Source organism: Molothrus aeneus, chromosome Z (genome assembly GCF_037042795.1).
Source record: "Molothrus aeneus isolate 106 chromosome Z, BPBGC_Maene_1.0, whole genome shotgun sequence".
Lineage (NCBI taxonomy): Eukaryota > Metazoa > Chordata > Aves > Passeriformes > Icteridae > Molothrus > Molothrus aeneus.
Genome location: NC_089680.1, coordinates 58,830,622 through 58,845,559, shown reverse-complemented (window position 1 = coordinate 58,845,559; position 14,938 = coordinate 58,830,622). Strand labels below are relative to the sequence as shown.

The window sequence follows — 14,938 nt, the reverse complement described above, 5'->3', positions numbered from 1 at the left end:
CACAAATTGGTTAGAGAACCTCTGGCTGCCCTATCCCTGGAATGTCCAAGGACAGGTTGGATAGGCGTTTGAAAAAGTTGGTCTAGTGGAGGTGTCCCTCCCTGCCCATGGCAGGGACATTGAAATGAGATGATTTTAAGGTCCTTTCCAACCCAAACTGTCCTGCGGTTCTGGGGTTTTGTGTTTGGAAGCAGGTGTGTGCCAAAGAACAGGATGGTGGGTAGATGGATGGACATGCTTTAATATCAATTTAAACACATAGTCACAATGGAGTACAGTCTTTCTAAAACTGACAGTCATATCCTGTCACATTTTCTGGGATTGTACAGACCCCAGTTCCACTCTGAATTGAGGAACAGTTGTCTGTTCTGATCACTATAGGAAACCTGGAGATACAGTTTGTCCACCAGCAAGCCAAAGATAACGTTTATACTCACAACATAACTCAGTTAAGGCTAGAGTTTAATGCCTGTAAATGCAAATTCTTATCAGTGAAATCTGATGTTTAGAACTATTGTCTAAGAAGCTGCTAGATCAGGATCTGACCTTAAGAAGCAGTAGAGCAGTCACTGCTGAGTGTATCCTGGCAGAACAAATGAAAACAGTCACCGCAGGCATAATCTTACAGCTGTTACTAGTCAAGCTAAGACAATGACTCCCACTGTCATGAATTTGTTTTCTGTGTATCCAGTTTTGGCCTAGAATGGATCTTAATAGGAAGGCATGCTTCTTCTTCTTTTTCACACTTAATGGGATTAAAGATCCCCAATCTTTTCCTGCTTTCTATATTCTTTCTTTAGAGAAGTAAATATACATTTCAAATCTCCCCTCCAAAATCCAAGAAACATTACTACTTTAGAGGCTTATTTATTTACTTAATTCATAAAATACTGAGCTCACAGCAGAGAAGCTGTCTCTGTCTGGTACAAGGAAATAATTATGCCTTTATTTACCTTTCCCACAGGAAAACTAGAAATTGTGGACTTAATTTTGAGCAAAACATGTATTGCCACCACTAATATAAAAGTCATAAGAAAAATATAATACTTTTATAAGACAAAAAGGGAAAAAAAGACTTTAGTTTCAACATAAGAATTTTCCTTTTGGTAGGGTAGAGTTCAGATTAAATTAAAAGCAGTTCAATTAGCGGTAAAGAGTTCTGACCACTTGTGGTATAGAGGCACTATGAGTCTTATGATCTAAGTGTTAACTTACTTCATATGATATGTAAAACACTACTTTTTGTCGTCTAGTTGTTTTGCAAAAAAAAAAAAAGAATTGTAACAGTATTTCTGAGGGTATAAATATATATAGAAAATGCACATTCTCTTTTTTTGCTAATTCACACAGTTTCACATTTTTAAATCATGCTAGCCCCAATCTTATGAGGAGAAAACCTTAACTTCTGTTTCCTCTGAATAAAACATTGTTTTCATGAATATTCAAGGCTCTTTTTCTGGGTTAGAAGAGCAAGTTTTTCCATTTACTTTCTCCTCTAAAGCATGCTGCTTTCAAAAACAAGGTCTGTATCCCTGGGGTCAGATGGCATAATTGTGTATACTGGCTCCGAGGATTTAGCTGTCCATCTCCTGAAGCTACGTGAGATTCTTTTACGTGCTCCAAGGATTATCTTTAATATTAATCACCCAGTGTTTGTAATGGACCATTCCCATACAAGTCAAAAGGCTTGTTAGTAACTGCCTGACTTTTGCCTGGCTGGTTCTTGCTCTGCACTCTGCATGATTTTTAAGGTAGGCAGGCTGTTTCCTTGCTGGTGACACAGCAGGGGTCCACACGACTGTCATAGGTTAGACTTCATCTTAATCCTTAGTACACTAAAAACCAGGATGTGAGGTATTCTAATCCTAATGCTTAGTCTTTTATGGATCAGGATTAGAGGTCTTCCAATATGCAACAGTGGTCTTCTGCCAGCAATGAATTTAAGGAGTAATACACTCTTAACTCTAAAAAGTCCCTTAGCACTACAAAGTAAAATCATTTTTATTAAGTCTGGCTCTCAAGATGCAAGAACAATGCTCAGAGAAGGATCACAGCACTTGCCTTAAGTACTCTGGGTTGTTACACACTGCTGCATCAGAAGGCAGAACAGTAGGAACGGTAGGAAGCGAGTGGGTGATTAAAAACAAAAGAGAAGCAAGACAAGCACTCAGAAGTTTATCCTCTCTGTTTATGTTCCTCAGCTGCAATCATTATGGCTTCACAATTGACCATGCATGTTTCAAAACTTGCAGGAAGTCCCAGTTAAAATGGGATTTGTTAAATGTACAACAGACAACAGCTGGACACAGGATCTACATAGGTGGAGTCACATCAACCAGTGGGCTGGTTTTGCCACCTGAATAACCAAAATAGACACTTGTTCAACCATGAGGATGGTCTCAAGTGTTATTTTGCTGGAGGAGAATGACATGACTCCTTAGGACATTAACCAACAGAAGGTACAAAACATGGTAATTGCAGAACAATAAAAAATTTAGAAGGAAACCTGCTACTTCTTAGAAGACAGAAACATAGAAGATTCTTAATTGGAATTAAGTCCTTACAATGGTCTGGAAGGAATAAGTGAAAAACTAGTCTCTTTGAGAAATAATGTGGACATGCAGGAGCTCAGGGAAGCAGGTCACCTTTTGCAGAAAAAAGTTAGTCGATGGGGTATTTTTAGATTTCTGCTAAAATGAGCAAAACATATCTGTGATGTGGAGAACAGACTCAAACAGTGCTCATTTAGGCGCTGAAACAGTAGAAACCAAGATCTACTTGAGTAGCTAGTGCAGGTGCTGCTTGTGTGCCGCAGCAGAGGAGGGAGCTAGTGGTGTCATCCTCTTGTGCATACACAAGGACTAACAACTCACTATCTCCCTTTGTCATTCATCAATGATTTGGAGTGAGGTCACTGCCATTCTTTTCCTCTTGCCCTGTCCTGATCTCCAGGACATGCTGTTCTCTCAAACCAAAAAGAATTATGTTCCTGTGTGCACATCAAGCCGGAATCCATTCATCCATCTGTTCCTTGCCAGATGGTAAATCTTTGTTCCTCTGCTTCCCTGTCACGGGGAACAGACAGACCCAAGGCACACAAACAGGCTGTAGGTTGTGCAGCACATCCATCACATAGTTCGTGGGTTATGTGAGGCTAAGAGAAAATGGGCATTTGGGGCATTCCCTTACTTTGCTCCCCTTTTAACAACTGTCTATCCAATGTCTGACTCTTTGCAGTTAGATAACTAGGAAATCACAAGCTTAACTTTGGTTCAGGAATTGCAAAGCAGGAGCCAAGAAGTTCCCAGAGAAACCACATATATGTTTCATAACCACAAAATTTTAGCTCCCAGACTGAAACAGAATTTATTCTTATTATACCTCTATCCATCTATATCTATATATATATGTATCTATATCTATATCTACATATATATCTATATCTCTAGCTATGTCTAGCTATAGCTATATCTATCTACCTATATCAATGGCTGTATCCACATCCGTATCTATCTATCTATCTATCTATCTATCTATCTATCTATCTATCTATCTATCTATCTATCTATTATTGTATCCTAAAATTATTTTTTGTCTGTCTGCACATGGTGGCATGTACTTGTTCATGAAGAGTGAAGGCACACTGAAGATGACAGCTTTTGGAAGTTAGTTTCACTGGATAAAATCACTGTTTGCTCAGATCATTGATGCTATAGCACAGGCATGAACACACTGTCATCAAAGCCTACCTGCTGAGCTGGGGAAAAACAGCTCCAGTCAAAACCCTTCTGTTTTTACCTCAGACATTGTTATGAGACATAGGAATATGTATTTTCCTCTTAATCAGTTCTCCTTGTAAAAATGCTGTATCACGAACACAACTTTGACTTGATTAAAACCAACCAAGCGAAATTATTCTTAGGGTTTTTGGCCTAACTTTTAGGCTGGTTTACACAAGCTGTATTCTCAGTTTCAATATATTATTAGTCTCAGATATAAGATCAATAATGCTTGAGTATTACATTGCAATTATTTCCATTTATTTATTGTGTACCAGAGTGTTACACTGTAATTATTACAATGTATTTATTGTAGAGAAGATAATTCTGAATCATGACATTAGAAGTGGAAATTCTTCTTAAAAGTTTTTCTGTGAAAATTACCAGAATAACATATTGAACAAATAAGCCCAGACTTGCTACTTTCACAAGTGTTACTGTCAGTAGAAGTAACACAGGAGCAAATTTTGCTGCCAGCAAACTTGAAATACATTCTAACTTCTTAGAAATTTCTTACACTAGTGCTGGTGAAACAGAATCTAAAATAGTAGCTCAAGGGCCAGAGAATAAACCAAGCTATAGTGAAATGCATCTGACAGCAGAATACGCCTGAATTTAAGCAATTTTCTAGTCTAACCATGATCCTGACACAATCAATCAATTTAACATAATTTTATGATGAGCACATAGGCATTTTATTGCTGTAAAGCTCCCAATAACATCTAATCCTTTGCAGATCAAAGCTCTCACTGTGGAGTCTTCCGCAGGAAGATTTAGTGTAGAATATTGGAGAGCTATCATTTATATGGTAGAGATGGAACCTCAGCTGGGTTCTAAAAAACTTAGTAATCTGAATAGTTCTGTTCAAGTCACTGACATGTAGCTGTATTTTTGCTATACAGCAAGGAAGGTGAAAGCAGTGGCTTTCTCTAAAACATCACCTAAATGATGTTTGTTGAACTTAGTATTTTTCACCAGTTATGCATTTAAATGTGAAATACATTCAGGCATCTTTCAAAAGAGTTGAATTATATTAGCATGTGAGCAGTAACAAACTCTTGAAACATGTCCTTTCATCTATCTGATCTACATATATATGTAAGTAGTTTTAAGTGAAATTTGTCTGGAAAAGGGACCTCCTTCACACAGTGAACTGCAAAATGTTATATATTAAGTATTATTATATAATATTAAATTATAACAGTATAATATATAAGAGATATAATAAATTATGAACAATTATATAACATTATAGTATTGCATAGAGCATAATATCTTATATTATTAAATAATATTAGAAATGTATTATAGGTGCATTCAATTAAATATTGTAGTAAATGCTTTTATTTAATATAATATTAACTATTAATATTCAATATAGTAAATATTACCTACAGCTCCTTCTACACTCCAAAACACGTAAAATAGCTTCTTGGGGAGAAATTATCTTTTTTTATAAGAAAACAGAAGAGGCAGCAAGTGTTTTTCCCTACAGTGAGGCAAGGCAAAGGCTTGTATGAGTCAGTCAGCATGGCAGGCTGTGTGGTAATACTTGGTTTGAAAGATACTTAGCTGCAGATTATTTCACCTCATAGAAACAAAGAAATGGTTACACTCTCAATTAAATTTTAAATAATTCCTGAGATCAAGGAGCCGCAGGAGGCATTCAGTCTGGTTGGGCTGAGTTATGCCAAGAGTAAGGTACTGGTCCTGCCCAGGTGTGGCTGCTGGGTACACCTGACTCAGAGCAAACAGCTACCCTCTTCCTAGCTCTATCTTTGCCTGTCCAAACAACAGCAAAAAGGGGCTGAGAGAGACTTGTTTTATTAAATCACTGAATCTCCTACAGACAGAACATTTTCTGGTAAAATAGGATTGGTTTTAGAACAATTACAAAATTCATCTCATGACCTTAAACCATGTGAGTACCACATAGAGATGTAAAGTTCAGAAAATGCTGGCCATCCAACAGATCTACTCTGAAAATGCTGATGCATTTACAGTAAATCCCTAAGCAGGCCAGTTGTGCAACAAGTTGAAGTGACATAAAGTATTAACATTTATGGTGATGAGTCAAATCAAACAAACATCCTCTTTATAAGCCTTCTCATGGCATGTAGTAGCATGTACTTCAAGTAATGAAACATCTGTTACAGTCCTGACTTGCTCACAACCGAGCAAGTGTTGCAATAGTTCTGTAGGGCCAGGTTTCACATTAAGCCTTCAGTGGGTAGATGAGAAGGATCAGTACGCACAAGGTTTACTTCATCTCATTTTATTCAGGAAGAATGAGACAGGTTTCTTGTGAGGAAAACAAAAAAACTGCCATATTGCAAAATATCCAAAACTAATATTAACTCCAGGCTCACATACTTTAATGATACTTGCATTTCACTCAAATGATCAGAAAGTCCCTTTTCATCAGGTGTACTTTGGGCAAAAAAGTGAATTACAAAATTTGCTTTGATGGCTCACTTTTGTATAAATTTTCCCACTTTATATATCTGTATGCATCTATGTATGTATTGTGATGTACTGCACTCAATTTTAACAGCTGCCCCTTCTGCTCAGGGTATTCCTGATCACCCTGTGCATTGCCTACAGTAAGGAAAGGCTCATCTACTGTCCCCCACTCCCACCTTCTAACTCACATTAACTTATGACATTTACCAAAAAGACTTTGCTTTGTTTCCTCTATACCATGACCAGTGTAAAGAGACAACAAAATTCCTGTGAGTCAGAAATTTTAGACTCAATATCACAGATCATATATTAGTTATACACAGACATATTCTTATTTCCCAATTCAAACATTTACTTAAAAAGCACTTGTTTAAGAGCTTTCCTGAATAAAAATAGTTTCCTGTGTCTGTCGAGGCTTTTGCAGCATTAGACCTTAAAGTTGGTGTCTGTCTTGGATACAGATGATAACTATAAGTTGTGCAGTCATATTAGCTGTTACAGAACTGTGACGCAGAAGAGTGAGAGATCTTAATATCATGAAACCAGCAAGGTAAAGAACTTAAAAGCACCCAGCTGCCAGTGGTTTCACTCTTGTTCTTCATCTCCCCTTCCCTCTGTGTGTTTCAGATCATTGCATATTTATCATGTCACAATTTAAATTTCAAGCTCTTTGGCTCAAAGCTTGCATCTTTATTTAAATTTGTTCACAGATTTGGGTACTCACAAAAACAGTGAGAAGAGTACAGCTTAGGAAACTTAGAAAAACTGTGCCACTAGAACACTTTCCTATTCAAGAGGGCGTCTACATCATCTTTCATCTTCATAAACAGTAAGGAGAAATAACAGACTGGTGTGTATCAAACAGACTCTATTGCTTTATTAATCAGTGTTAATGTACAGGTTAATTTAAAAAAAAAGCTACAGTTTATGAAATATACCATCTACTTACAAGATACAAATCTAGGCCAATTGCCATGGTATCTATTGATGCTCACGCAGTCTAAAAAATCCACATTTTTTTTCTGATATACAAAACCTCAAGCAAACATTCTGTGTTAAACATTCAGTAAAGATAACAACATTCTACTACAGTTTCATATAGTGTTTTAGTGCAAAAGGAAGTACAAATATAAAAATACTAAGGCTTGAATAAAAAACCACAACAACAAGAAAATCCCAAGCAAGCTGTGGAGTTAGAGGTGAGTGTCAGCTATGGGTATTCTTCTAAGCTCTACAATCTGGGAGTTAGCCATGCTGCCACCATCCTGGCTGCCATGACAAGATTCGTTATCACTGACACTGAGACCTGCACCTGAAATAGAGAAAAAAAACCAAAAATAAGAATCAGTGAGAATGAAATTTTGACAGAGAAATGGGGATACTCTGTCCTACTCTGTTTTATTCTGATTATTGAAATGTTTCCCTACCCCACAACCACGTGGCAAGTTTCCTCATACTAGTCTACCATTCTGAATTCACGGATTATAACATTAGCTGACATAGCTTTGTTCCATCCAGATATGCTTTTTCGTAATTCCACTGTCATTCACTTTATTTGTCCCAGTATGTGGTAAAATAGATATTTAGAGGTTGCCTTGAAATCAGAAAAGCATAAATCAAGGCCTGGCTTGGACTGAGTTAATGATCTGGCTGTTAGCATCTGGTATTTCCAAGGATTTCCTCATAAATAATTGGTTTTTAACGATATAATTTCCAAGTTAAACAATAATTTCAGCTGTTTTAATAGGACAGTAATTTCAACATAAAAAATATACTGACCAAATATTCTTTAAACCCACATTTGACATAAATTGTTGCATTAAATTTTACTTCTGCCAGAAGACAAATGAATACTAGAATTTTGTCCAAGGGAACCTCCAAAACATGTGTAGAAGAGACCTTGGGAGGCTACCTTCTCCATCCTTTTGTCATAGGACTTCTGCTAGCTTTCTGCTTCCTAAGTGTTTGATGGGGATTTCATTTGGGCTTTTATTGTGGGGGAGATTTGCGTAGATTAGTGTGAAGATTCACAATCCTGCACTAGTTTTTATGAAATGCAAAATTTGTTCAGACCATTTTGTCACAAGAGATCTGTTGAAACTATAAACTTCAGTGTTTTTTCAGCTCATCTCCTTGAGCTATAGAACAAATTCTACACAATACATGACTTTTGATGGCTTAAGGTGTCTAGGCTTTAAATTTGTTGAGAACTGCATATGAGTATAATGAAGCATGAGGATATCGATACAAATCACTTTCAAGTATGATCCTGCAGTGATGTCATTTACAAATTATGGGGGAAATAATTTGTTTTAGGCAGAAGCAGATCTGTAACTACATGCAGTTCAAGGTAGTTACAAAGGAATGATATCTGGCTCAAAACAGCCCTGAATAGGGTATGCTGGGAGAGGCAGTGATTTGCATTTCATACTGAAAAATATTTTCCAGAGTTTCTATAAGGTATACATTACATCTCTTATTTCTATCTCAGCTGACATTCCAGTTTTTGGTTTGTTCGACAAAAGAAAAGAGTAGTTTAATTTTTTTTGAGTTCCTTCACCTTTTTCTATGCTCTCTGTTATTCCACTTTGACAAAGTTTTCTCTTAGCACCCTTCCAACCACCACCCCTAAAGCAGACAAGAAGTACTGCAAAGGCAGCAGTGTGATGCTGCTTTGCTGTGGGAAGTCAGGCAGCAATTTTGAATAGCGTTTGGTCCAGAGAACCTGCACAGAAGGTCCTGTAGGACTAGCCAAGTTTTCCCACAGAGGTCTGGACAAAGTCCTGGTAGGGGCCAAACTTGGATCCATACTCCATGATCCAGGGGTAAAGTGGGTCAGTTGCACCATGATCCTTCTTACACCTGGTTTTGGTGTTTGGGTCATGGAGGGAACATGCGTTCACTGACACTACTGAGTCCTTAGGTTGGCATGACCCAAGCTCTTGAGAAAACAACTACTGCCAGAGTATGACAGGAGTAAAAATCCATCAAGATACAGAGATACAATTAAAAAGGCAAGATTAGGATCTGAATTATTAAAATACTTGTTTATAAATGTATTGAAGTGATTTAAATTTGTATGCACATTCAACCCTTTAATTGAGCCAGATCCTAATATCCAAAAGGTGCTTGAAGGTCCTGGAAAAAACAGCAATTGTTTAAACGAGTTATTTTGATTGTTTGATTATTTTAGAAAGGAAACCTGACTGTAATAGGTAAGATGAATCAGACTGCTGTATTTACCACATGGGGATGGATGATCAAGTAAGAACCATGAAGTAAATAAAATACTTCAAATAAAGAAAGAACACAATACTTTTTATGGAAGGTGAACACTGAGTGTTGGTGTTAGAATGATATTTGTCTTACCAATAGCTATACTGATAACGTGGCAACTTAGCACAGGGTTTCCTTTAGAATCTTTTGCTGGGCACTAAAAAGATCAGGTATTGGTCTAATGACATTATAGTATGTATATTCTTAAATGTCATACATGTGCAAGTTTGGTCCATGCTCTGTGCAAAGTCAGAGAAGATCTTTTTTGTTACATAGGTTCTTATCAGGAACGTGGTAAGTCAGAGACTGAAACTGGGAACTTTAGGTTTACAAGGGCCTTGCTCTGCTGATGCTGCAAAGACAATCTGTGTTAGAGTTGATCCTTTTTAGGAATAAGAACTGAAATGTAACCAGGATACCAGCTTACCAAACAGTCGGCAGGCTGGAAAGGGTATGACTGTTTACACAATTGAGTTTCACAGAGTTCATTGGTCCATTGTGTTCTCAGATTAGAGTGGAATTTAAACTCAATCAGATTCCAAAAAACATGCACTCTTCTAGAGATCCTAGAGTTGTGTGGTAGGTATGTAGCAGGGAGTATTACTTTTCCCCAGTTTGTGAAGAAAAATAAGCAAGAAAATGAAGCCTTCCTTTCTTTTCTTTGCGTATGCAAGGACTAGTTGTAAACTGAAAAGTCTCAGCTCAGGCTTCAAACCCAGAGAGGTTCCTCCACTGACATCTGCTGGTGAAGGGCTGTATTAGTGCATCCCTATGTGCCCTGAAACAACAGCTGTTATCATCTGCTTGCCTAGAGATAGCTAAGACTTTCACTAAAACATTTTAAGGGAAAGAGCTTGTATTGTAAGTACTTATTCATATCACTGGGAAAACTTTTTATCTCTCAAGCATTTATATCTTGCTTAATCAATCATAATTTTATTATATGTGTGGGATGTATATGAATAAGCTACTTAATTCTTCTTTCAGGGCTTTAACTTCACAGAAATGACACCAACAGACATCCAGCTTCTATAAAAAAAGTTCAGATTGAACTAAAAATGCTTACTGGGTATGGCACAGTCACATTCAATAGCCATCACGTAACATATGTGTGACAATCACAGATGAGAAACTGAATGAATATGCAATCTATCTATCTTTCTTTCCTTTATTTTTTTCTTTGAAGTGAGCCCTTCAAAATAGAGATGTAGATTGATAAGGCAGGAACTTTGCCACCTACAATCTATATGCCCTGTAATAGAGAGTCTCAAGGATGCTGCACTGAATACCTTTCAGAATTGAAATTTCAAATGTTTCCTCAGGTTCAGGATGGCCCCATGACATGCTTTATTCTTAAACCAGGCACCTTCAGTGGGGTCACCAAGGTATATAAAATGATGACTTTGGAACCCTAGCTGTATCAGATTGAAAATCATGAACCATTTTTATAAAACATTGTTATTGTAACAGCCGTATTTGTGTGGGGTTTTTAACTTAGTAGATTTTTCCAAGTATTTTCCATATCAGGGAATCGTTAGAATATCTGCATCATATTAAAGAAATACTGGGATATTTCTATAATACTTATCACAATTGCCTCCATTAAGATTTAAAAAACACTGAGGTATGAATGTAGCAGTGTTCTGCTTAATATGTATCTGGATACTACCATGGTGGGTCACCCATCACCTCTGGAGGAGTTTGGGCCTCTCTCAAAGGCTTTGCTGTGTTTTGGTTTCACATTTCATCCAAAGGACTGAGTTGTTTTGGTTTTGTGCATCACAGAAAGGGAGACGATAAGAGTATTTGTAAGACATAGATGGAAGTTCAAAAATCAGTAAAGCTATCATGCATTTATTCATGCTTTAATGCTTCTCTACCAGAGTACAAGTCCTCAGGGAATTCTGGTATATTGGGCTTTATCCTCAATTACAATAACATATGACTCTGTTGCAATCTGAAGGCAAAGGTCTTACTAAATTGACTATCAATATAAACCTTGCACAAGAAATCAGGGGGGAAATGAAATCACGTCCAAAATTACAGACTTTTAAAGGTATTAGTGAAATCAACAAAACCTAATTCACAAATAACTAACTTTCTCAATAGAAGCTGTTTGAATCGTTATGAGAGCCATAAATGAAATACAATAAAAGGAATAAGTACAAATTAATAAACATTAAAAAAAGCTTTTAGCGCATGTCAAGGAGCAGGACATGCCCCTAAATTATTTTTCCTACCATAATTGTTTTATTATTTCCTTCACATAAGCCACCTTGGAGCTGGCCTGTCTCTCAAAAGACCTCCAAAATAAAAGAAACAGCATGATGTAGTGAGCAGGGTGAATCCCAACTGTGTATTTCTGTATGGACATGAGCACATTTGATAGAAAGAAGGAATTATTTGGTATGGCATCCAAATACAATGGCTGCATGATATAATTAGCCCACTGGATTTCTCACACAAAACAGAAAAACCCTATCACTATGTGATCCTTGTACAAAGCTAGCATAACAGGGGGCTAAGAAACAGCACACTGCTATCCAACTGATTTGCTAGAACTGCAGTTAGTTGTATGTCTCCATCTGACCCAGCCTGTATTCCGGGTTAATCTGTAATTAGGCCCAGCATTAATAACTGTGGAACCAAGGGTTAAGTGCACAATTCTGTGACACATTCCTTTAGCAACAAGGCTGAGTGTGCCAGCACAACTATTTATGGGGCTGCACTGCACACTGCAAATTACTAAACAGTGACAAGTTAAAAACAAAGTTTTTCTGTGGAGGATTGGTTGATTTTTTTTAAATCTGTCTTTATTTCTACAGCTTAGAATGGCAGAAAAGCAGGAATGAAATTTAGCTTTGCTAAAATTATTATACTCATTCCAAATGATCCAGGTTAAACCTTGTGGCCACAAAATTATTCCCTGCGACCATAAGTTAAAGTTACCTTCAGACAGTTCAGAACTACATGAACAGAAATAAAAGATGAAGCATAATGGGGCATAAAAACATTTTTACATATTCCTCTGCTAATCAGCCCTGATCCTCAGCCAGTCCTCAGAGTGGGAGCACTATAGCACTACTGTAGGTAAGTTTTAGTATAGATTGACAGTTTTAGGGAACACAGATAATGGAAGGTTCTGATTCAGTTTATCAAAGGTAAAGTTCAAGCAATAGCATTTTAATCTTCCTCCAAAAGAAACACTCCCCAGTTAAGCAGTGATAAAACTAGCTAATGTGGGGGGAAAAGCACCTTCTCCCTGCTCTTCCAGAATGAGGACTTCTCAGCCTTCTGAAATAAAAAGGGTTTGAGAAGCTCCTCACACAGCAAATTACAGGTAAGAGCAGTTCAGCAAAAAGGCATCTTAGCTGCCTTTACACTTTTGCCTATTTAGAGAAGAGGTCCTTGTTTTCCAATTGCCAATGACCACTTTCTTGGAGGAAGGATTGGTGCTCAAAGGGCCTCAGACTAACTCATGTAGGGTGGGAGAGAGAAGGGAGTGGAAAGAAAAAGAAAAAGAGAAATCTAACTTGACTTCTTGTGGTTTCATGTGAGCACAAGCAATGACACAAGAGAGGAAGAAATGTGGTGCAGAGAGACTTGGAGATGAGCTCATTTCAGCGCCTGCTAGCTTAACTATTATCATAAAACTCCTGTTAGACAACAGCACAGTGAATACTTTAGCAGCATAGGTCTATATTGCCAAACAGAGAAAAAAATCCAGCTTTCCACCACCTCATCTCCTTTTTTATTATTTCCATGTGATTCCTTGCCTCCCTCTCTTTGGCCATGCACTTAGCTGAACTGGAGAACATGTCAGGATGAAAATAATAAAAAAGATTTTTAGTTACAGAAAAGCTTGTTGGTTTTTTGTTTGTTTTTGGTGGGGTTTTTGGGTTTTTGTTTTTGTTTGTTTGTTTGTTGTTTAAGAAAAAATATATGCTGAGCTAAAGGTTGTGTCTGAGACAATAGCTGATAAACATTTACTTTGCTGGTCAAAGATGCTCTAACGTTCCACAGCACCTTTTCAGGTCATCTTGTCCAAATGTGAGGCTGAAACCAGATGAGACAGCTGGTTTGGCTTAGAAATCATGGGGATTTTTACTATTGTAACACTGTTGGGGACACCATGTGGGCACATGAATAAGCATTGGTGTAAAATTGTCTGGCACTACTTGAATCATTAATGTAAACAAAATATTTTTCTCCAACAATGGCCTGAAGTCACTATCTCAAATCATATTAATATGAAACACTCATAAAAAATTATGATAAAATTTTAACAAAGAAGACAATAATAGAATTTAGGCAAGAAAATCAAAAATTTGTTTTAGACCTACTTTCTAAAAGAACTTAAAACAAGTTAATTAGGGATGGATCTTGAAGACAGGAAAAAGTAACTAAGCGCTGAATATGTGTTGAATTGTATCATATTTCAGCCATGGCTGTCGCCTTGATTGTTCTTCCTGCCTTAAGACTCAGTCTTCTACAGTTTAGTAATGCCAACTGATTTACTTAAGTACTAAACATTTGTATTAATAGGAGTGTTAGATGTAGATAGTTTCATGTCTTATTAACTATCTATGAATTTCCTTCTTAGTGTTCAAGAAGTCAAAAAGTAAAAGCTACCTTCTTACATACGTAAAAAAAAAGGTTTTCAACTGTAACTTCTGCACCTAGCTTTGAAAGTCTTGAAAAAAAAAAGACTGCTGTTTTCTGCTAGTAGAACTAGTCTGCAAAATGTTTAGAAAAATTAATAAGTATAAAACAGATTTTCACAAAACAGAATGATTTGGGTTGGAAGGGACCATAAAGACCATCTATTTCCAACCCCCTGCCATGGGCAGGGATACCTTCCACTAGATCAGGTTGCTCAGAGTCCTATTAAACCTGGCCTTGAACACTTCCAGGGATGGGGCAGCCCTAGTTTCTCTGGGTAACCTGTGCCAGAGCCTCCCCACCCTCACAGGGAAGAATTTCTCCCTAATACCTAATCTAAACAGGCCCTCTTTCAGTTCAAAGCCGTTCTTCCTCATCCTGACACACTATGCCCCCGTCAAAAGTCCCCCTCCAGCTCTCTTGTAGCCCCTTTAGGTACTGGAAGGGACTCAAAGCTCTCCTGAGTGCCTTTCCTCCAGGCTGACAATCCCAACTCTCTCAACCTTTCTTCATAGCAGAGGCTCTCCAGCCCTCTGAGCACCTTCATGGCGTCCTGTGGAAATCAGTGCATGTTCTTCACATTTTGAGGGCCTCATAATTAGAGATATTTCCTGCAATGTAAATCAGCTTAGGATATATAGTGTTATAAACTTACTGAATAAAAATACCTATTTATTATCAGCATTCCCAGTCTCCCATCCTCTTTTCTTGATTCACTGAAGGGAACAATCTTCTGATTGTGTGTGCCAGGTCATATA

General features: G+C 37.4%; 1 protein-coding gene across 1 annotated transcript in view; it reads right to left on the bottom strand.

The window, feature by feature from the left end:
• Positions 1–7,095: 7,095 nt before the first annotated feature.
• ADGRV1 (adhesion G protein-coupled receptor V1) overlaps positions 7,096–14,938 on the bottom strand; it is a 276,070-nt gene continuing 268,227 nt past the window's right edge. Inside the window, exon 91 of the mRNA XM_066568694.1 lies at positions 7,096–7,554. Coding sequence (XP_066424791.1) covers positions 7,436–7,554 — 119 coding nt within the window. The 3' untranslated portion in view covers positions 7,096–7,435. The remainder of the gene's footprint in view (positions 7,555–14,938) is intronic.